The sequence below is a fragment of the Macrosteles quadrilineatus genome, unplaced genomic scaffold, assembly GCF_028750875.1.
Source record: "Macrosteles quadrilineatus isolate MER2022 unplaced genomic scaffold, UCM_ALF_1.0 Scaffold_8__2_contigs__length_117827958, whole genome shotgun sequence".
Lineage (NCBI taxonomy): Eukaryota > Metazoa > Arthropoda > Insecta > Hemiptera > Cicadellidae > Macrosteles > Macrosteles quadrilineatus.
Window position 1 is genome coordinate 81,558,079 of NW_026542601.1, and position 25,061 is coordinate 81,583,139.

The 25,061-nt window shown below is 32.6% G+C and overlaps 1 protein-coding gene across 3 annotated transcripts in view; it reads right to left on the minus strand.

The window, feature by feature from the left end:
• LOC129000766 (uncharacterized) overlaps positions 1-25,061 on the minus strand; it is a 461,656-nt gene that overhangs the window by 127,951 nt on the left and 308,644 nt on the right. For all 3 annotated transcript variants that reach the window (XM_054427757.1, XM_054427755.1, XM_054427756.1), the window contains exon 3: positions 4,574-4,645. In XM_054427757.1, the coding sequence (XP_054283732.1) occupies positions 4,574-4,626 (53 nt within the window). In that variant the 5' untranslated portion in view covers positions 4,627-4,645. The remainder of the gene's footprint in view (positions 1-4,573; positions 4,646-25,061) is intronic.

Genomic DNA, 25,061 nt, shown 5'->3' on the forward strand with positions numbered 1-25,061 from the left:
CAGGAAATAGACTTGTTACGAAGGGATGATGAGCGTGTGTTTTTATGCCTTACAACAGCGGCCCGTTGAGAAGTATTTTCCTGGTAAATCGAATCAGACTTTTCCAAAAACACCATAGTTAAAAGTTAGTAAATATTTTTAGGTTTAGCGAACTACTTAAAAAACATTAATTTTCCTAATTTAGAAGACACAGAACAGACTTATTTGAGAAACGTTTAAGACCAGGTTTACAGTAGCAAATAGAAATGCAAGGTGGTGGACAAAATTTGTAAGGTTATGTATTTTCTAACCTCGTATATTTTCCTGGTACATATTTATGTACCAGGAAAATATACGTACTTGTGATTTACTTTACTGATTGAAGCCTATCGTAAATAATAGTTAGCAATTATTTTAAGTAAATAACTGCCTAAAAATGTATGTTTTCGAAGATCGCTTTCGTAAAGTTACGTCATCGACTTAGACAGCGTAAAGATTATATGATTTTTCGGTAAAACAATACTGAAAATTACCTTAGTTAATTTTTATTTGATTTATATTTTTTACGTATACCAGAAGGTAAACTTTAGGTAAAACTGTGAGAAAATGTTTCTAACACTCCAAGGTATTATGAAGATGAAAGGTACATTTATGAGTAATATACAAACACTTTGATATTAAATTTGTATAACTTATTTACTATCAACCATGTAACTAATGAATACAAAAATACGGATTTGAATAACACAAGACTACATTGAAATACAAAAAACAACACCAACTTTAAAATCACATGAATACATTTCGGCCAAAAGTTATTTTTGTCAAATTTATCTCCTGTCTATCACGAACAAAGGGATTTACGATGTCATAAAACAAAGACCAATAAAAGTTAGACAGGCGGCGCCGACAAGGATGACTCCGAGGAGGGTAGAGCACAGACTGAGGGGAAAAAGTCTAAAGTCTAGACTATAGTCTGTAATAAATAGGCAGGGTAGTTGTGCTTTTAGGCCCTACGTTGCAACTTTCCTTCGGGAACTTCGGCGAAATTGAAACAAGGTTGTGGCACTGTTCAGTGCTTAAAACTTTTGTGAAATCGAATCGCCCTCGCCTTTGGAATAGGCCTAAAGCCATAAACACAACCAAACTTATTGTTAAACACCTCTTTCTATACTGAAACAGTTTTGATAGTTGTACTTAGTATACTTGTGTTTTATTACGATTGTGTAATACTGCAATACGCAACTTCAAGAAATTCATTTCATTTGAAAGTTATTAGAAACAATATATCTTATGCGAATCAACGCGCATCAATCAAAAGGAGCTAAAAACTTAATATAAATCAAACCCTCATAATAATAAAATACCTACATCTGAAAAAGTATTTCATTGGATTTATTTTCAACCTTATTTTGAGCATTTAACTTTAAAAACTTAATTAAATCACTTCAGCCAAGGTAAGATCATTTATTGTACGTTTACTATATATTAAAATTAAATAATAATAAATGTATTAATTATTTAACAAATCCGATTTAGGGTACATAGAAAACATTTCCATTGCAAATTTTGTTTAAAAATTTTAATATACCAGCCAAATTAGAGTTAAACATCTACAGATCTTGAACAACAGTACATACTACATTTATTAAATGATACAGTGAAAAACGTCACTCACCAAACTTGTACTCACCTAATTAGTGATACAGTACAGAAGGAATAATCATAACACACAAAAAATGTGAAACTTACGTATTGAAAAACTAATTTCGAAGGCTATATGAGCAAATAATATGCCTTATTATCACCGTAATCCTAACAATCGTTTTGCTGACCGTTACAAGGTTTGTAACTCAACTGACGCAGTTTACGCTCGTTGAAACCAAAGTTGATCGGTTACAATCCGACTATTGATAGCACGAGTAAAGCCGGACAGAAACAAAGTTTAAGTGTAAAATATGCTCTTAACATTACTTCCTATTAAATCCGAAGGTAGTCAATATAATACCCAGAAGAGAGGGTTTTTTATAAATAGGATAAATTTTATTTTATCTAAGATTTTCTCAGTTACTAGAGGGCTAATAAAAACATAACAATATTTTTTTGGGGAATTATGCAACGTTCTTTTCAGAGTAAACATAATTTCACAAACAAATACAAATAGAGAAGACCACAGTTGTTCTTCAAAGTAAATCCAAACAATCAAGTACCCTCGAACAATACTTTAAGTTTAAAACTGAAAGATAAGCCTTCAATCTTCTTCTTAAGCAAGTTGTTAAACGATTCCTCTTGAACAAAGTTATCTTCATACCGACAAAACAGTTGGTTTTGATGCTATCGTTAGTGTATTGAGTGTGTGCGTAATCGTAAATTATAACAATTCTGTATCGACGACAGTAGTTTTATAACGCCATGTCACTAGAATACAATACTTCCATTTTACTCACAGGCTATAAAAATCGAGTATACGTTTTAAAGTCATCGTAGTATTAAATACTTTCAATTAGTTTTTCTCTACTTAAATATTCGTACCCATAAGAATGTACTGTGCGACAAAGGGAGTAGGCCTTAGAGGTAAAAGATAGTTTACAAAGATTAATATTTACAAAATCATTATGCATTACGTTTATTACATCCACATTTCACAACCTTTAAATTGACAATTTTTGTAAAACATGAGAAAGCACGTAAATGTCAAATGGTTTCGAAAATGTTTCCTTCATAGCACCACCATATTTGCATGTAATATAACAATGTGATGAAGTAAATTGAGGCCAATGAGGCTCTAGCTTAGCTTAAAAATACCAAATAAGGAGGTATGATACATAAATGAAAAAAATATTTTATTTCGACGGGACATAAATTAAAAGTCTGTTACTTCCAAGGAACAAACAAAAAAATCATAAAATACAAAGAAATATATCAACTTCTAACATATTACAAGGCTCGGAACAGAGACTGGAATATAAATTTGTCAAAGTTTGTAATTGTTTCTAACATGGACCATCTGTCTCGTCCATAATGTCAACCGTTCTGATGAGGGGGGAGGGGGGGGGGGTGGAACATGGCTTAAGGGGGGTCGTTTATCAATGGCGAAATAAATCTTTGTTTCTAAACCAAGTCCCTTGAGTTTATCAGTAAACGCAGTTGGTCAAATAAAGACTCGGCTTGAATTTTGTTGAACTTAATTTGGTAGTGGAATTTAATTTTGGTAGTGGGAAAATATTTGGGCGGGCTCTGCCTGTCAGGGATTGGGTAGGGCCCGAGTGTTGCTTGCACTAAATGCGTCAGGGCATTCCATTATGGCCCTTCTGGGTTTTGTACCTGGGGGAACCCAGGTGGAGTGACGCTTAAACAAGTAGCCGGTATCCCTGGTTAGGATTGAGGGGAAACCCTCTCTCCGAAGGGTTGCTTCGGCAGCCGGTGAGCCTGATGACCTTAAGTCATCCTCCCATGATGTGCCAAAGGTTGGTGCATTAGCTTTGGCCTACATCATGGGGCCCGGGTATGTTTAATTATAGGTACCGGGCTTGCAGTCAGGGAGCTTCATGCTCTCATGACAAAACAAAATGGAATGGAATGGAAAATGAACTTAATTTGGAAACAATTACACTTAACATTTCGTTAGACAATATCTTGTTCGAAGATGATTTAATAGTAGTAGTCAACACTGAATAATGGAAATTCAATTGAAAGTTTTGTGACAAAGAAATTTACTCTGTCATTAGTAACATAAAAAAACTAGAAAGAGAAGCTGTAAAGATAAATAATAATTTAAAAAGATGTTAAATGATAATAATCTTGCAAGATGAAAAATTATAAAGTTAAACCATTTCCTATTCAGTTTAACAGTCTAAAGATGTAAAAAGGAAACAGAAAGAGCTATATCAACAGAATTAAATTGTTCTAACATGAATAATCCAAATCTCCAGAGCAATATTGAGAAAGACAATTTTATAATCTGATAGAATACTTTTATTTTAACTTTCAAATTAATATATTTAAAAAATGATTATTTAAGAAAATATTTTTTTAATACAAGAATTAATTTGTTGTGCTTATTATTTTGACTATTTTAATTTATAAAGGGATTCTGCACATTTACAGATAAATATCTTTCTAACTGTATGCGTAGATTTTTCCTGCGATGCACAGGAGCTGAGGAAAAGTTTTTTAATAAACATGCTTGTCTATTAATATTTAGAATTAGCCCCATGTTAAATCTCTCCAAGAGAAGTTGAATTTACATTTTTGACCTAATTAACATAAATATTTTCAAAATACAAATAAAACCTGCGCATATAGGACCGATAATCTTTCTTTTGGTACAACCTGCGTGTAAATCGGTCCAGTAGTATGGTCAGGGTGGCTGTCATAAGCTTAAAAAATTTGGCCCCATGTTAAATCTCCACAAGAAAAGTTTAATTTACATAAATATTCTCAAAATACAAATAAACCCAGCACCTACAGGACCAAAAACCTTTCTTTTGGTACAACCCACGTGTAATTCGGCACAGCAGTATGGTCAGGCTAGCTGTCATAAGTTTTGCAAAAGATTTTTAATATTATAAGATAGGTTGTTTATAACACTCACCCTTCTGCCGGAGAGTCCCTGGTGCGCCATCTGGTCATGCCAGGCCGGGCCATGGGGTCTCAGGTCTCTATCCTGGGGGAAGAGACAAACTTACAACTTCGTCTTATAAAATAAAAATACAATGCTATATTAATGTATAAAGTGACTTAAAGGGAAAATATTGACTCACAAATTAAGATTAAATTCTGGGTGAAGAACTTGTACAGATTGATCTGGAAAAATTAAAATTTAAATAAAATCTTATGTATATAAGGTGACAGTGCTGGAGACAAACTTACAATTTAATCTGGTATAGTAAACATTTAAAATAGTGACTAAGGCTACCATCCTGGGGAGGGGGGGGGGGGGGCGAGCTAGCGTAGTGGTTAGAGCGCGGGACTTCAGTCCCTGATTCAGTTCCGGGTTCGATCCCCACCAAGTCACCAATGGATTTTATCTAAGTGATAATGCCGCAACCCCTAGGTCTAGCCTGAAGTAATGTGAAAAACAATCCCAGACTCGTGCCTAGCGTCCTAGAAAAAAAACATCCTGGAGAAAAATAAACTTCTGCAATTATATATTATATTACATAAAATTAAAGCAATATTAGTTAGGGATGTATATACAGTAACTTAAAAAGAAATAAGATGAGTAAATTAAGGTGAAAAAATTGTGTGTCACAACACCTTAACTATTGAATGGTTCGAATGTTCAGTAAAAGTTCTACGTGACACATGTTTGTATCTAAAACACCACTTGTCCGAGCAAAACAATAAGATTTTTCCTCTAAGACAAAAACCAGAAATCGCACCACAGCCAATTTTATCTGTAGGGAAAAGTAAAAAGACTTATTTATTTGGGAGCATTTACATCCTCTAAAGCCATATAATTGGTTGTGACTCAATTAAGAGGGACTTTAATGGATTTTAACAGCTAATTTGTGAAATGATACTTTTAACTAGTAAAGAAGAATTATTCCGTTCAATACAAATGGTTTTTTTTTTAATTATTAATTGGACATAAATTTGCTATTGTTGTAAAGTTGTGTAGTCAATTAAAAAGAAATGTGTTTTAGATTACTAAATTTCTTATGAATTTTTTTACAATTTGTATGCGTTTTCAGAAGATTTTTAACCATCTTGAAAAAAATACTTAACATAATTAATATATATATTTATTCTAACTGGAAAAAAAAAGAAATATGTTTTCAACAATTGTTTTTCTTTAGTTTAACTATGATCTACGATTAAACGAGAAAGAACTGTTATTGTGTGAGAAAGCAAGATAAAAGTAAAGAGAGTCTGGTATTTAACAACTCCAATTAAAAGTTGAGAAAGGATCTACGTTAAAGGACTTGGCTGTCTGGGGGTTATAGAGCTTGAGTACACTTTCATTGTTCATGACCCTGGGCGGATTTAAATTTCAGATTTACCAAGTTTCTTTAGTGGCAACCATCTAGACGATTGTGATATTTCACAATAAATAGAGGTACTAAAAACAACTAGACTTTAAAATTGTTAGACTTTTTCAATATCATAAACCATTAAATTATTACAACCGGAATATAAACTATTCTCGCAAACGTTGAAGGAATAGATGGTTGATAAAAATAAACCCGCCGCAGCAAACCTGCAGCGAATTTCTATTTGCCTGATATTATATTATCAATTATCAATCATTGAGATGGGGACGCCACCTAGGTGCGTATTTTAACCCAAATATTAGTGAAGGATGAGTGTAGAATGGCGTGAGATGATTTGTTACTGACTAAAATCAGCTGTTTCATTAGCCAGGATCATTTATTTAAAACCTAATGATCAGGAACAACTGGGTCCAGTTTCAAACCATCAAAAAGCTACTTACTTTTCTCAGGATCGAACCGGTGACCTTTTGATTACTAAAAGGCTAATAATAATATTAATATACAATTAATCTATTTAGATAACATTAGGTTAAACGAGTTCCTAGGTTTGCTGCCACAGGAAGGTTAATAAAGTGAGTTTTTTGGTAAAATAGTAATATCTTAGTATAAAATAATAAAAAAATTTCCAAGTTTGATAAAAATATATCTATAAACTACATTTTACAATGTTATCCATAAGAATAACATGGGAATTTTAAAATTACAACTTTTTATTTTAAATGGTCTAAAGAGAAATTGGGAAATTTTGTGTTTTGATTGTGCTAATTTATGCACTCAATCTAATGTTAAGTTATAATCTATGTTGCATAGATCTTATGAGCGAAATCAATAAATAGGGCTCAAAAATAAAATTAAATATCCTCTTCCATTTTGAAACACCCGGGCGTTTGAAATTATTTTTACATGGTCATATTGACTAACCGACACAGGTCGAGAGCCTAAAACCGATTCCCAAATATCAAATATCAGGACAGAGATGGGGGGTTTAATCAAAACCAGGTGTTAAGCTGGTTACAAAACACCCTTGTAAAGGAGATTTTGCGTTATGAACTTTGACTTATGAAACACAGACAAAATCTGACCGATTAATAACCAGGTGGTTGAGGTAATAAAGTGATTTTTTGGGGGAAAATATTTCATTTTCACTTTCTAGAGAATTTTTGATATTAGTAGGTATATACTAATTTCCTATTAATTTAAAACAGTTCACGTAGGAAAAGTTGTTTGACACTAACTAGCAGAAAAACAATAGTATATGATTAGGTGAGGGTTTTAAATGCCGGATATTTTGGTTTAATAAAAAAAAAAATATACGAATTACACATATCACAGTTAAAATTTAAATATTTAGTTATAATTCACTTCGGTATATTTTCATTGTTTTTAATTACTTACTTTCCGGATTTTTTAAATGCCAAAAATGTCTAACGGTGATTCTTGCAACGCAATACATTTTCAAAGCAAATATAACAGAGATTTGACTCTGAAATCAAATCGGCAGAGTCTAGAAAATATTAATGATTTTACGCTTTGAAACTAATGAAGGCTACATAGCTTGACTGAGTTTGAAATTCCTAGGTTGTCTTTTAGTCTAAATAGTTAATATTCAAGTTTCATTAAGGGTTTGAAAAACAGAAGAGTATTTTTAGAAATAAAAAATATCGGAGCATAATTAAACGCAAAGACCTATATACTATGCGAACTTCAAACAATAATACATACTTTTTTAGAGCTTTGATATTATGTTAGTTGATAAAAAAACTCGAACTAAAATAAATGAAATTATTAAGATATTTGTATGAGATAAAAATGCTGAATAAAAATTTTAACAATTAGATGCCTATTGTGTATTATTCCTTTGTCACATTAATATAATTATAACATAAATAAACAGCATGTGTAGAAGGAGCTGTTTGCATTTTAACTGACAAAACATATTTTTAATTGAAATTGGTTTCAGTAATTCAGAAGGGAAGCCACTGTAAATGAACAGCTGCAATTTTCAACCGTCTTCCCACGATTGATGTAAAATTAGGTTATTTGATTAATTCATCATCTCCATTTCGAAAGCTTTTATCTCTCTGAGAACCTTCGGAAATTAATCAACAGTTTCCTTCCAATAAATGACGACATTTGATCATCACTGAGAAAAATATTTTCGACTCATTGTTTTTTTATGATTATATTAAAATTTATTTTTGAGTTTAAAGATTAATGTTGAAGTTAAAATGTATTTTATCGTAACCTGATAAAAAAAACAATTACAACCGGATTAAGGTTCATGAAAAAAATGCAATTACTAAATCCATTTCTAGTGAAGATTTTACTGTAATTGTATAATTTAAAACGCTACTTGTAGAAAAAAAAACACAAATACAGATTTTTTTAAATGTTCAATAACAGTAATGCTAATTGAAATCAAAACTCTACTTAAGATCTTTTAAATGTTACTCGTATGTTCAGTCTTGTAACAGTATAAGTGTAAAAATGTGTTTCAAGAATGTTATGAGATGTATAATTATTTTCTGCAAATTTATTTAAAACTAAAAAACTTTTCCCTTATAAAAACAACAGCTTGAATAAACTATCAAAGTATACAAATATACAATGTGAAAATAGAGAAACGAACACAGTACAACAGTACAGTTACAGTTGATCGTGTTGTTGTTTAGGTAAAATATTGTTGTGGTGACCGATACAAATCACATTAAATGTATCTGCAGTTTTAAACAGTTAAAACATCACAAATAAAATCGATTAGACGATCGGTCAGGAAAGCCACATAAAGAAAGAAGTTTGATTAGTTTTCTTGTCTTGGTTGTTCTTGTTTTCTCATATTCCCCACCATCCCCACAACTCGTGTTTTATGACGTCTGCACGTCTCGGCGCCTCGCTCCTGTGACGTCGACCCTAAGCACGAGTCTTACTAGGCTGTTTGCCAGCCGCTGGTGATCAGCAGCTGGCACCAGCATCACCGGCTCACCAATCCAGGCTGAGTCAGCTCAGTGTCAGCTGCGAATTTTGTGGTCACATTAAGCTGACAGTCGCGGCTTCTTTCAATTCGCCGCTGATGCCAGCCTAGTGTGACCCGTGCTTTACTGGCGTTCACTCCCGTCTACGGCAACCCTTTCCAAAGTCTACCCATTCCAAAGTCTACCCTTTCCAAAGTCTACCCTTTCTAAAGTCAACTCTTTCCAAAGTCTACCCTTTTCAAATAGTTCATCTGCCGACGTTCGCTCAATTTTTCTGACGTCTACCTCGTCTGACGTCTAAAGCTATGCGCCCACTGGGTCGGTACGGTCGTCACGGCCGTCTTGACATTTTTAGACGGGGTGCGCGCACTGGATCGGTCGTTCCGCCGTTCAGGCGTTCGGCCCTGTCCTCAATACTCAGTTTGGGAGAGGATATGTTGAAAGACGGATGTGGGGTAGGAAATTGCTGTAGTGAGTGCATTTTTAATAGTAGGAGAGGAGAATATTAAGATAAGAAATATAAGGTTTTGGATTCACAACATCAATAGGTATAGGTTGATTTGTTGTGAATTCCACAATTTGTTCCCAGATCTTATGATAGATGATGGTAGGTTTTCAAGAAAACAAATTTTCGTTATCTAGTGCAACCTAACTGAACACAAGCACAACAGAGAACTAAGAGTAGCCTGTGTAATAGTTAATGGCAGAACGCTGAAAATGCCGTACCGACCGTCCTGAACGTCCGATGCCCGCGCGCACTGGATCTGTCGGACGGAAGTTTTCTGGAGCTCTAGACATTCTATAGGACATCCCAAAGGTGCGAAAATTATCATTACATTTACTAAAAATTTAATTTTTTATTACATCTAACGTATTATTGGCAATTAAATTAAACTACTAATTATGCCGGCCGTATTAAAAGTCTAAAAACATATTGTATGACAATTAATATGTACAACTTTTTTTAAACTTGTTGAAGTGCATGTTTGCGAGCTAAAAATGTTGTTTTGAATCTCAGAATTTATTTTAAGATGGGGCTAATATACTTAACACAGGGAAGGTAAAGCTCTAACTTAAATAATAATCTTGTCCTTATAAACACACAAAAAAAACAATTATTGCGAAAAAAAACAACCCTATAAGATCATGGTGGATGAAAATTATACTGTTACATTTTTTTATTAGTAATATTATAAATAGTATTTTATTTAATCGCATAGCAGAGTTTTAGTTCAAATTATGCAAAGTGTTATGGCAATCTGGAGAATGTCAAGGCAGGGAACTTTAACTTTGCTGCAACTGCGCTAAGAAGCTTGGCTGAACTTTGGTACAACCAGCAACTACGACCAAACTTTGTAGCGTAACTATCAAATAAAAAGTATACTGCTATTAAACTACAACTTTGCACCGTCTATTCCACCCTCAAAGATGAAAGGTCCCTGTTATATATACAGTATATCATGGCGTATGAAATTGTATACAACACATTCCCAACACCTAAACAAAATCAGGGATACTTTATTCAATCAACGCTATTGATTAGACTCAATCTAAGAGGAATAAAGTTGCAACATTAAATTATTAAGAATCAAAAGTGCTTGCAAGTTTTATTTTTTTAAATTTTAAAGTTTTAGTATTAATTTAGGGTAACCTCCAGAGTTCGATAGTATGAAAAAACCAATTTTTTTATTCATACATTTTATTGCACATCATTACATTTTTGATTAATTTACTTTATTTTTGACAGCAACCGTAGCCGATATCTATAATATTAAAACGAAACAGTGTTTTTTTTTTATTTCACGATTCTGAATCAACCACTCGACGGATTTTCATGATTTTTGTGTTGAAAGAAAGATAATTTTGAGAACTAGGGAATGTCGAAGCCATAAATTTAGTTTAGGGTCCCAGTTTTTTTTAAATTAAGTCTTAATTTTTAAAAAATCTAGCAGCCGACGCTAAGATTCTAAACTAGCTTTTGGCATAAAATAATTTGCTTAACATAACAGCTGTAAACATTCAGCTTTTGTGTCACAAATTCAGCATTTGGATAAAAATGTAAAGACATACTTAGGGTTGACTTATTTATATTATGTGTAATGCTAATCATTGATACGTTCAATTCTTCTGTAAGAGACGGATTAATTAAATTATACATAGTAAAATACTAGGATGTTTAAATTATTTTTTAAAGCAATCTTTGTAATCTTCGATTTGTTTTAGAGAAATATAATTATTTGTTTTAACTATCAGCTGGTTAAATATAAACTACGGAACTATGAGGTTATTTTATTTACTCTTATTTTGTCATTGATTATAGGAAATAAGTAAGATTAGTAGAGATAATTAGTCCACAGTTTAAAATAGTTTAGACCAAAATTAATTAAACTACAGTACAAATCGAGGCTCTGTACACGAGTCTTAATAAAAAAGGATAAATGAAAATTATTTTACTACTCCACTTTTCAAGGAAAGAATAGAAAAATAACAATGTTTACATGTTTCAATTCTTCATGGTAGCTTTTTGTTTACAATTAATGTTTGTCTGCTTTAACTTTGTTTGGATATGGTCCGGAAATATTGATGTCATAAAAAGAAGATCAAGAATAATCAGGAATCAAGATTTTAAATTACCACCACAACCTCAGCCGGGTTTTATACAAAGATAAACAGATGGATGACATATATGAACACAATGTCAACATTGACCTAGGATACTGCAATTAGACAAACTATCCTTTTATGAAATCGTGTTCAGTTGTGGTTACGTTTGGGGGTGACTATATCAGCGCCCCCAAACGTGAAAATATCACTTTTATTTCAACTATGAATATATTGTAGTTTAAATTAACTAATATGGGAAATTACGATGTACATTTATTCAATAAGGGTGGGTAATTATCAAGGATAGAACTGATAACGGTATGGATAATAAACATTGACAATTACGTCATTATCTTTACTAGCGTGTTTACTTTTTATATTCCTGCTACATGTGACCAGTTCTTTTTTTCAAATGAATGTTATTTGAACCAAACAGCTGTTTCAAAACAAACTGTTATTGTTTTTACTTTTCTTTATTTACACTTATTTATTTAGCAATTAATGCAGTGAAATTGATTTAAAGGATAGGTGTGACGATTAGTTTTGATTTTAGGACACCAAAGTGAAATTATGTGTACTGTGAATTTTATTGGATATTATCGTTTTATTTTAGGTCGTTTCTATTCAGACCGGAAATCCTTATATATAATACGTGAAGGCGATTTCTTGAAAACACTACTCCTCCGTTAATAATGGACGGATTTTTACAAACGACGTGTCAAAATAAAATATTTTTTGTGTAGACACCCCCTTTCACCAATTCATGTAGTAAAAATCCTCGGGCTTTGCCCCACAGGCCATCAAAGTTGGAGTTTCTCCCATAAGATTAACATGGGGGAATCTAAATGTTTGATTGGAAACTTTGTCCCCACTAATTTGAGAGAACGGTTGGGCGTAGAAACTTGGTAGAGGTGTCCAAAGAAAGGTCTTGGTCTGTAGATGAGTTATGAAAAGAAAAACTAAGCAAAATCCCTTAGGACTCTGCCCCAGAAGCCTTTAAAGATCCCTCCACAGAGTTGTTTACTTTTTGGCCATGAGAATAATACTTTTTAATGAAACAGCTGTTCATTTTTAAATTGTATTTCAAACAACACATATTTATTGGGAGTTGAATTCTACCAAATAAGTATTTGCAATGTTATTTTCTGATTTTAAAATTCATTTTCTTCTTTATCATGCCATGTTTTGCAATATAACGTTCCATTACGAAATCAGTGGAAAATCCTTTTATCACAGCAATTCTTAAATTATATCTTATTGAACTATCTTATATCTATTGTACGGGTTGGTATGTGCCTTTTCGCCACTTTTGCCTACATTTTATCATATTATTCTACAAAATATCAAATATTTATGTAGAAATATCTGCTCTTATTGTGTCTAATAAAATCCAAACTTAGAAACATTGCCTAAAATGGTACCTATCTTGACAAATAATTTGCACCTGCCTATATTATGGACTTTGGCGCACTGAATTAGTAACATTATTGAAAATAACACGACATTTTGGCTGTAAAATATGGTACAAAGAGAAAATACTATTTAAGCAGCTACTGTCATGACAGAAAGGTCATATTCCTTTTAAACTAGATCACATAATCCTTTGACTGGGACGGGTGGCGTCGTCCTGTAATCCAGCTACTAGGAGGTCACGAATTGTGGATATTTATAGGAATGCACTGTGGATGCGATACTCCCTGGTGTGGATTAACGTCCGCACGAGTGAGTACTACGACTACCCACAGTGCTATCCTGATAATTATACCAATTCATAAATACCAATGCAAAAAAAAAATTTTGTTCCAATTCAACTATAAACTGTAGATCCCTTGGTTGCCATTCGCTGTATGGGCTATTAATTAACAGCTGTATCTAAGGAATGTCGGCCTTAGTAACTAACAAGACTTCAAGATCGCGCCACTCTTCCTACACTCATCTCCATTCATACTTGGCTTACCTACTATGAATGGTCGCCATAAAAAAAACGTATTAAAGGGTTAAAGTATTTATCATATACGTTGATTAACAATATGTAAACGTCAATATATTCGTAACAGCCATTTTACAGTATTTTTGCTTTTTGGAAATGTTCAATTGCTATGTCATTTGCATTATTTATTGCCAATGAAGCCGCCAAGATCATATGAACTAGGAGGCCCCTAACAGTTCAAGAATAAAAGCCAACTTTACTTCATGTATTCCACTACACCTAACATTCCGTAGAGAGATTATATTGACAACTTTATGTTATTGATAAGGCCGAGCCGAGACAACTAACTGACATCCCCCATGTCAAGGAATTCCAGCTTTATCAGTAACCCCACAGTCAATTTCTCAAAACTATGCTAGAGGGTTCATTCATTGGCACAGAAGTACGATATGAACTGACGCGACGTGACGAAGGAAAATCAAACTTACACTGTAACGGATATACCTCCCTTTTAAGTTAGAACGTGTCTTCTCAACAAACATATATTTTTTCTCAAACACTGATGAAATCACGGAAGTGTTTAGCTACAAAAGATCCACCAATACGATTTGAATACTATTTAAAGGTTCTACCAAAGGAAGAGATACCATATAACATACTAATAATAACTCCGATGACGTACAGGATAGGAAATATTTTAATCATTGAATGAACAACCAAATTTGGCAACTAACGCAATATTGTTATTGTTTTTACACTTACTCTTTGAACAATGTTAAATGCTCAAAATATGTATATTTCACCCAATTCATCGCAGTTAGATGAATTAACGTAAGCCTTGAAAGTAACCGTCGATTTCGACGGGTTTCCCCTAGTTGTGTATAGTAGTTGTATTGTGGTGATAATAATTATGGAAGAGGCAGGTATGCTATGGAAGGCGGTATCGTTGACTAGGTCTATACACTTCTCGATTGACTATTACTCTCTCTACTGTAGGCTACTTATAATCAGTGTGCGTCTGTGCGAATCGGCTGCAAATCTCACTTCTACGCTTTTCACATCGTAAAAATTGCAGAATTGCTGTTTTATTGTAAAATTATCGGATTTAAAATGCATATCGTATAGGCCTATGATGGAATAAAAACATATTTGGTCACACAACATTTGTTTACAAGAAGATATTTCACATTAAAACTGCAAGAAACTTTGTCTTTATATGTGTAAACTAGCTGATCTGAATTGTACACGATTTTAACTGACTACTGAATTCCCGTACGTAGGACGGGCTTACACCTCGTAGTACTGTATATTAATATTAATTTATAAATAGTAGTATGATTCTGCGAACGTCATTATTAAACTAGTAAGTTGGTGCAAATGTCGAAATTACGCAAAGAAAAACAATAATAAAGTAGTTGAGAGCAGAGGAAAATCTATTTTCCAATTTTTTTTAGTTTTGCCATAAGCTAGTAAGTATACTCATTACTAGTTCGTTAAATCTTTCAATTTATAAACAATATTGTGCCCATTAAAACTTAAGATTGTCCAATTCTACGGATCATAATATGCAGTTGTTTGTTACATACGAAACCATGAAAAATAAAATTGTTGATCTACGGCACCAAAATATTTTACGACCGTCTGCAAAATCGTTTACAACCCAAGATCTTCAACAAAACTTATCAGAGATTCAAGACGGTAGGACCAATAAATATGAAAGTTTACTTAAGATAGCAAAGTCACTCTTTTACTTGCAGAGCTATGGAGGCTTGCCAAAAGAAAACACAAACTCAGTTATAGCATAAGTTTGAAATTGGAGACTGGGAAACAATGTGAAATAAACTAGACGTTACAGGGACAACAATTGTCGAGTTTAAGTTGGTATTTCCCGAGACTGTTGGCAAGTTTAACAGTCTTAACTTGCAGCTTAATTGTACAATCGCTAGTGTACCAATTGTGGAAATAACATTTCCATGTAAATCGAAATACTTGGATAAACTTTATTTAGTTAAGAGTCGTTGAAATGAAGGGACAAAAAAAACTGCAATATAAGCTAACCATTCTTCATATATGTAAGTGAATAATTATTTGTGGTGCTGACCCCCTTAACTCTTTTTACCATTCTCCTAACAATATATACATTTTTGCTTTATAAACGAAACTATTTATATTTGCATTGCTAAAGCATGAAAATATTTTATTTTTTTACCTGTCACAAACAAAAACAAAACTGTATAAAAAGTTATCCCTCTACAATTAATTGTAGTACAGTATAATTGCATTTTACGGAAGTCTTTATTGTATTGACTGCGCTAATCAATTGGTTATTATGAATAACATATTAATGGTAAATATTTTTTTAGGATATTAGGAGTTTCAATTCAATATTTTCTAAATTTTACCAACTAATAATTATTTTTTCTTCAATAACAAATGTCTATATCGCTTATAAATAATACTTTTTTTATACTTTTCTTTGAAATGGCGACCGTACAAAGTAGGTATTTTAAGCCAAATATGAATGGAGATGAGTGTATGATGAGTGGCGCGATCTTGTAGTCTTGTTAGTGACATTCCTTAGACACAACTGTTAATTAATAGCCCATACAGCTAATGGCGACTAAGGGACCTACAGTTTTATAGTGGAATCCGAACCACTTTTTTTCCTTGGTATATACGAATTGGTCTAATTATCAGGATGGTACTGCGGATAGTCGTAGTACTCACCCGTGCGGACGGTAATCCACACCAGGGAGTATCGCATCCACAGTGCATGCCTATAAATATCCACAATTCGTGACCTCCTAGTAGCTGGATTACAGGAATACACCTTGACCAAACCACAATGTACACAATGTACAAGGCTTCGATCACAAAACCTTCGTTTCTAAAAGGTTCATAGGCGTATCAGGGGAGAGAGATTGGGCCATGCATGATTAAGTATAATTTCCGCTACATTGCTTTGTTTCGGAGAAAAACTTATTTTCCTTCTATTTATGCTCGAATTTCCAGATCTTTAATTCGATAAGGTGCCTTACTTCATCATAGGTATGGAGTTATATCAGTGAACTAAATTTACATAGAGTATTTATTTATTTGAGTTTAAATCCAAAATAGTCGCTTATTGAGGGCAGCTGTCTGAGAAATAAGTCTGCGTTTTCATCTGCAGACAAGCCATACTAGTAGGCTTTTGTAGCATGGTGATCAATAGCCTTTGTAACAACGTATTTTTCAATTTGTTTCAAATTATCAATTAAATATGTTTCTTGTTTCCAACTAAACGTTACACCATAAATCGGATTATAATAACACTAAGTACATCACATAATCTAAAATTTGCATAAACAATATAACAGGTTATATAGTATCCAGGTGAAAATTCCTCATCGCCAAAATATAGCATATTATGTTAATAATTGAATAGAAAAATCTCAATTTCATCACAGGTTTTAAAACCGAAAATAATTCCACAACAAAGGTGAACTGAGTCCACATTTCAACCACGAAAACAATGCTCAGGCACAAAAGGGTATTTTTGTTACACAGCAGATACGAATCTCGACGTGGGAGCAAAAATAATTACCCCAGCAGTGACAGTGTACAACAGTGATGGTATCTTCGTGACCGGACTGGTTTGAACTACACGGCATGTTGGGATGTTGGTTGGAGTTTCAACGAAAATTAATTAAAAACACAATGCTCATGTGCGTGCTGCTGAAACAATTCTTATAACCACGAAATTCACAGTTAAACAAAGGATTTTTCTTCTCTTTTGTGCTAAGAATATCCTTAAACAACAACGGAGTGTATAGGATAAAGAGTGTCATAATTTATTTGCATGATGCTATTTTTCATGTGTTTCACAATCTTTTTTAATTGGGTATTATTTTTAATGTGAAAAAGAAAAAAAAGTTCTATTTATAGTACTCCAAGAAAACTACCTATATCACATAAAGCTACATAAACTACCTAAATCACATAAAGCTACATTAACTACCTAAATCACATAAAGCTACATACACTACCTAAATCAAATAATAATATGATTAGATCATTAGAAGCTAAAACTAAGTTTTACAGTAAAATAATGGAGATTAAAGAATAATATGTGTTAAAATAATTGGTAGCCTATATCAAATGAATATACTCCTGCAACAGACATAATTACAGTATATAGTGTTTACCTTTAGAAGTTTCTATCCTTATTTGTAACGGACCTGTATCTTACTTATATTTAGTTTTAGAGACTTTTACCCTTGTAATGGTCCGTATTTTTTGCAATAAAAATTCTGATTCTTTTGGTATACAAATAAATTTTAATCAAAACTTTACTACGAGTCCCTACTATACACTCCTTAAGAGTCATTGAAGGTTATAAACAACTGCTGAAGGGTTATTTATCATAAAAAAAAAAATTTCAAACACCAAAGTGATGATAATTTATAATACTGTATCTAGGACACTGTGGGTTAGAATACGTCCAGGGCACTGTGAGATTGGACATTACAAAGTCTTTTGATTGTTTTACGAGTGAAAACGTCTACGCTCCAAGGTATCGCAATAATTGTCTGTAAAAGAAATCATGATATACAAAACTCTCTTACAAATTAAAAGTTCGTCCAAAATTTAAAGACACTGGTTATAGTTTAAAATAATCGTTAATAATAATAATATGCTGGTAAATAATTGACAATAACTACATATATTCAACACACTACCAACTTCGAAAACAAAAATGATTTATTAAAAACCATGTATACATATTTTGCGAAACAAGAACGGAGATAAAAACTGGTGTATGAATAATTTCAGCCCGTGTAAAATATCACGTGAACTCTGATTGCTTAGGCCTTTAATCCCATCATGTCACTGCAGGCCCCACTTTTTGCCAGTGCCCACTTGTACTGGACAGATAGGGTACGTAAATCAAAGTTCTGCTATTGTAACAAAAACTACTTTACAATGATGATTACTTAACATTTGAAAGGTAAATTTGTTGTACCGTCGTATTAATACCTAGCTATTACATTGTGCTATGTGCAACTTCAACATCGGGATTAGATATATTCAAAATTCTCGTTAGTTTCTACAAAATGAATTAATTATTTTAATTATTTATTTGAGAATTCTATATACAATTGTGTAAGAATATAAGTTTAATTCATTTTCTGAAAACTTTTAAGAGAGTTGTCAGAAAACTTCGTATAATAAATTACCTAGTTAAGAGGTAATTTAGCATTATAATAAAGTAACAACGCTGCAGTACGGTACTTTCCCTGGTAATATAACATTGACACTATTTTTACTAATGCTTAAAATGTAAGTTGATTTTAAATGTTATTTTAATGGTAATCGAGAACTTATGCACGTAGAAAATATTGACCTACAATCTGAATGTAACAGGGTTTGTCAATGGTATATCTTGGTCTTATGTAATAGCTTGGTAGATCATAAAATGGAGGGGGATATATTCTGCTTCGAGTTGTTTCAAATACTGTGAAGATTGTTTACAGGATGAAAACATCGGTTTGACTCATGGCATTAATAAATATCTAGGTTATAATCATAAGATGTAAAAACTATGAAAAAGAACCAGTCAAATAGTGATTATTTTTAAATTTAAATAATGAGAAAACTTGTATGATAGTAGATAGCTTTAGGGACCACACTTACGTAAATATTTTGTATAGTTTAACTATTATCATGAGGCGAAATAAAAAACATTTCCAATTGAAACACACTTAACGACATAACGTTACATGGAAACCCGTACCTACACTTGGGTGGTTTGTCAGATTGTAAAGGTCTGTTAAAGGTCGATTATTGACAACAAACGTTGAAATGACTTTGAAGACGCTCACGTCATCAGGAGATGACGGAACGGAAGTAGAGGAAGCGGCGGGGAACACCGGAACCGGAACGGGAACACTTGTCGACATTTTATTGGCTTCCGGAACCGTTAATATTGCCATATCTTGTCGTTCATGTCACCTGCAACTAGAGTGTACAGAAAATTATTTGAGCTAAGGCCCTCTTCCAGCTGAAAATCGTGTTTCAATTTTAAAAGAGACATATACATTTTCGGAAAAGTTTACCTATCTACTTACGTGGTTAAATATGTTTAACACTTGTTATGAAACTCAATTCAATCATGACCTAAATCAATTAAAGAAGTTATATGCAGTGGAAAACACAATATTGAAAAATATATTATCAGCAAGAAATTTATAGGTAAGTTAATTTACCATTTTGAGGTTTAATTACCGTCAGATGCTCTAATTAGGTCCAATTTCACTTATGCAGAACTACTTCAAAGCAACAAATCTTTAACTACCGGTATTGTTCTAAAAATCCCTCCCAACATTTTAGAGACTTGATTCAATCAATAGGACACAAAACGCTCAGTAGGCCTATAGCCATCTTATTTAGTTTTTTCTTACTCAATAGTAAATTAAGACAAAACGCTGAGTATATAAAACTATTTTCAAAATCAGCAATGCTGATATCAGAAATAACCTAACAAGACACACAGAATACCATTAACTGATTTCGAATCTAGTTGAATTCACTGAAGAATAAGAATAAAAGCGCAGATGAATTTCCTTTATTCATGAAGCAATCCTCCCTTTGATGAACTAACCGCCACTATCCCGTTACATTTTCGTTCTAGAAAAGGATTAGCAATCATTTTTAAACCATCCACATGCTGTTGTTATATAGTGTGATTGAAAAGTTCCGGAACGGTGTAATATATTTTTTACCGTTATAGATCAAGTAATACAACTTGGTATATCAATAATAACCATATTTGGCTACTCTTTTTAGCTATTATTACTTTTTTACCCATTAAGGGGGCATAAGGAGTACGAAAAGAATTCTCAAATAGCAGCTTAGGTCGAGTTTGCTATCAAATTAAAGGTCTTATTTAGTAAAACACATTGCCGCAAAACAAAACCCAAACGGACAACCGAGTAAAAAATGGCAGTCGTTTAAATATTTCTTAAATCTTCCTATTTTAATCATTGGATGTCTGTCATTTGTTACCCAGCTGTTATTTTGAGCTCAAATTCGCGGCATTGTACTCTACTACTAAAGACCTTTATATATCGACTGTGCTTTGTGTTTATGATTTTATTCCGAATTTTACCGGGGGCCCTAAGGTTTAATTCAAGTAATCTTTGAACAGCTGTCATTTTTGACTGAATTGTCCGTTTTGAGTTCGGGTTTGTGACGTTGTGTTTTACTAACAAAGGCCTTAAATTTGATACCAAACTCAACATATGCCGCTATTTAATAATTTTGTCTTACTCCTCATGGGCCGTTCCCCTTAAGGGGTAAAAAAGTAATAATAGCTTGAGATCGTAAACATTTATTGTTATTATTGATATAACAAGCTTTATTATTTTATCACACTGTATAGCTCCTTATTATACACAATTAAATAATATTATTATTTGTTAACCGTATTATTATTGTTGACATGATATAACATGCGTGGAAAGCGTTTACAGTAAAATGCGCAAATTAAAAAATCCCTTTATTTTTTGGTAAATGTAATACTATAATACAAAGTTATAATAATCTGATATTATGGTCACGAAATTATTAATTATAAAAGTGGAAAGAGTGCTCTTACCCAAATATGATATTACATTAAACATTTTTCAATTGTCAACTCATGTCATTTTGCTTTCATACCTATAGGCCTACCGCGAAATCCTAGATTTCAATAAACAAGTAAATATAGACACCATTTGTTTTTACAGTTAGGTTCCTATATTAAAAGTAATTTGTGAAAATTTTACAAAATTTTTCTATGATATTATGATGTTTCTTATAGTGTTACCAATACAAAATGGCTAATTTATCTGATTAATCCCACACAGCAAGTTTATCGTCGAAAAAAATCATCGGACAGAAACAAACAATAAGCAGATTTTCCTCACTTACCAATTGAAACCGTACCATTTTATCACATCTTAGTCCAAACGATTTACCTAAAACAGGTTACAGAACCAGAAAAATAGCCGCTTTAGTTATTGAAAAAACTGTAAAATTAACAACCACCTTGAAAACCAGCTTAACGTGAAGGAATTACCCGACGATGAACGCCAAATACTCAGCTATTAACCGTAAAAGCAAGCACATTACTCTACAGTTGCTAGGCGAGGAAAATAACATTACACCATTTACATTACATTGGCCATAATGTTGTTTATGCGTTGTGTGCACACTTAAATTAGGTAGTTTACATTTCCACAAGGAAATTATGGGAAATTGTTTGGTTGTTTGTAATATGAATTTAGAAGTGAGGAATAGTAAAAGTAAATACATTTTTAGTTGTTTATTTTTAAATCAGGTAATTTAATATTTTTTCTGAAAATATTTAAGTGATGGAAAACCAAGTTTTCCATCACTTAAATACAAATTTTTTTTAGGGAGAGGAGGGAAAATGCTTTTACGCACACAGGTAGCCAGCAGCCTGTAGTGTGAGACTCCTGAAAATTATCAGACTACTCACTGAAAAAAAACCCCTCTACTCTGTTGGACACAGACCTGGAATTGTTTGTCACATTACTTCAAGTCAGGCCAACATGTGACCTAAGCCCTCAGGGCTCGCACCGTTTCTGGCACGATTTGAACCCCGGACCTCGGGAACCAAAGCCCCACGCTCTTCTACTAGACCTGCTCACTCCCGCGAAAATACAGAGTAAGGGGACTAACATAGAGTAAAAGAGAGTTTTCCAATATCTAAATTCAACTTCCAAGGAAAACTCCAAATAACCCAACCTAATGGCTAAAAAAATAAACAGATTAAAAATGGTCTCTATAGTTATCTAATTATCAAATAAGATAAATAAATATTTTTTATTTCGAAAGTGATAAAATGTTTTATTGAGAACCTCTTTACAACTCTTGATCTCTGCCTGGTCAATAAAAGAAACACGTGTTCTAAAAACCTTTTCTTATCTTCTGTTTAAAAAAATACATACAAATCTGCGAAATTGAGCCTAGCTGGTTTATGTAATATATTAACTTAGTTGAAAATATCACAAATCCTTCGTATTTATTTACTAACGAACTTTTTCGAAAAACTGCAATGAGAACTTTATTCAATATTATTCCAGGGGAAAAATCGTTGGATAAGGTAGGTAAAATAAATCTTGGACTTACCAGAAGAACTTATAAAATAAAGAAATCTTTTGAGGAAGTTAAATGAAACATTGTTTGTTAAAGTCAGCTTCGTCTTATTGTTCTATTCTTTGCTAATTTGTTTTCATCATTCTTGTCTCTTGTTCTAAACAATATTTAATTATGTCAAGTTTAATTTCTTGTCTTGAATATTCTCATTAAAATCGTGCTTGGCCTAAGTGTGCAGTCATAACTGTTGTTAGTAAATATTGAGTACTGTAATAAATACACAATCTAATTAAATTGAATTAAAGTATTTTAATTTAAACCATTTTTATTTTCCTCGCCAGATACGAATTTTCTGTTATATTATCTCAGAAATCCATTTCAAATTTTGTTAGAATCTTTAGAAAATAATGTTCATAAAATAGGTTGTAGGGATAGTTTTTATGTCTCAAAATAATCACCTTTATAAAATTATGCAGGAGTTTGTGAAGTTCTTCCAACAAAAATTATAAAACAGAAAACGTATTTACAGTACTTTTATTTAAGTGTAATGTGTTTGACCATAGCATTATTTATTTACTTGGTCACTAAACATCGCTAAACAACAATCCACGTTTTTGATTTCAAACTATCAAATGAAAAAAACATATAAATTACTAACTTTATTGCAACGAGTGAAAGTTTTTCAATTCATCACAATTTAAAAAAAAACCTTTGTACAGGCAAGATACTAAAATCAACGACATTGTAGAAGGGACATATTAAAAATGTTGAAATTCAATTAGATCAATGAAAGATATGCGTTAACATTTGCCGAAAAGTCCCAATTCATTATCAAGCCCCATTCAAAAGCACAACTGAAGGACTTTAATTCCCGGAAACTACAAGGCCTTGAAAGTCGGACTTAGTGCTACTTAGTAGCAATCCGGAAAAGTATTCACCGTCTTGGCGTGAAAAGGAAAAGTCATCATTTTAATTTTATATCTGGAGACGATCTTAACTATTACGTACGCACGTTCTACCATTGACTTGTGTATAGTCAATGGTTCTACTCTTAAGCCTTTAAACGATTTAAGATTTGTTCGCAATTATAAGCATAAATGATTTTCTTACTAAACATACCTGAATTAAAACTATACTTTTTTACATCTACCGTACGCTTTAAGAGGAAAATTCATGGCTATTCTAGGCTAAGCATCTTGTATGTTTATTCAGCTTCATTGCAGATACAAACAGTTATCAGTTATTGATCTGGTGGAATGTGGGTCAGTGTAAAATGGAAGTAGGTCTGTCCTATATCGGTGTATATTCTGCTAACCTAACTGTATTAATCGGCAAATCAGAATTTCGTGCATTAAAGCATTAAATAAGCATGAATATATGATATAGTATTTATAAATTAATGCGCAGTTTAACTTTATACGCTTCTCAAGCAGAAATTACGGTTATTAAATTAAAAGTAAGTTATTGGCTGTACAGTATTTTCATGCAAATGGAAGAATACTCTTCACAAAAATAATGGTATACAGATGAGTTTATACGTTTTACGATTTCAACCAGAAAAGATAGTAACATCAATACATTTTCAACAAAAAATTTTAGGGACCTATAAACAATTTCATCAAACAAACACTACATCTTCCTCTAACTCAACAAAAGCTTAGACTTAGATGCTACTTAATTGTTAATTTTCTTTCAAAAGGAAAAAGAGGGTAATTTTTCTGCCGTCAAAGCTAATGGCGGCAACATTCAACGCTCGTTCGTAATTCTTTTCAATTAGTGTATCTTGAGTGGTTGTCTTTAAACGTAACGTGTTTTAAAATACTCGAAAAGTCTTCGGAATCAAGGACTTACCATTTTTAAAACATTCCAAGTTATAAATTTCGGGGTTTTGTGGGTTTTTTCACCAAGCACACCACCACTCAATGTTAAACTTTGATGCAAAACATCTAATTTAAATAATATAGCTATTTGTGTTGAATACGGGGAGCGAGCTGGTCTAATGGTAGAACGCGGGACTTTGGTCCACAAGGTCCCGTGTTCTATCCCGCCAAATCACCAATGGATTTTATCTATGGCGCAAAGATTAAGATTGGACCATTATTAATTGAGCAGTTGCAGATTTTGTAATAAAGTAAAACCGCCTAGTTCTAGTCGAAGCTGGACACCCTGTATGTCATCAAATTAATATATTTAGAGAAATTGTGGTTATCTACAATTTTTAATTCCTAACAACCTTTACACGGATAAGACACAAAAATCACTGGTTACCTTTTATTCTATTTTCGAGACCCTTAAAATATAATACAAATCATGGGGTATATGTTTAAAATACTAATGTCTCAATATCTTACGAAAGATAAGAGATAGGCACAAAATAGGTATTGTAAAATATTAGCAAGAACCCAAAGATAACATTAAGAAACAGTGCCACTTTTTAGG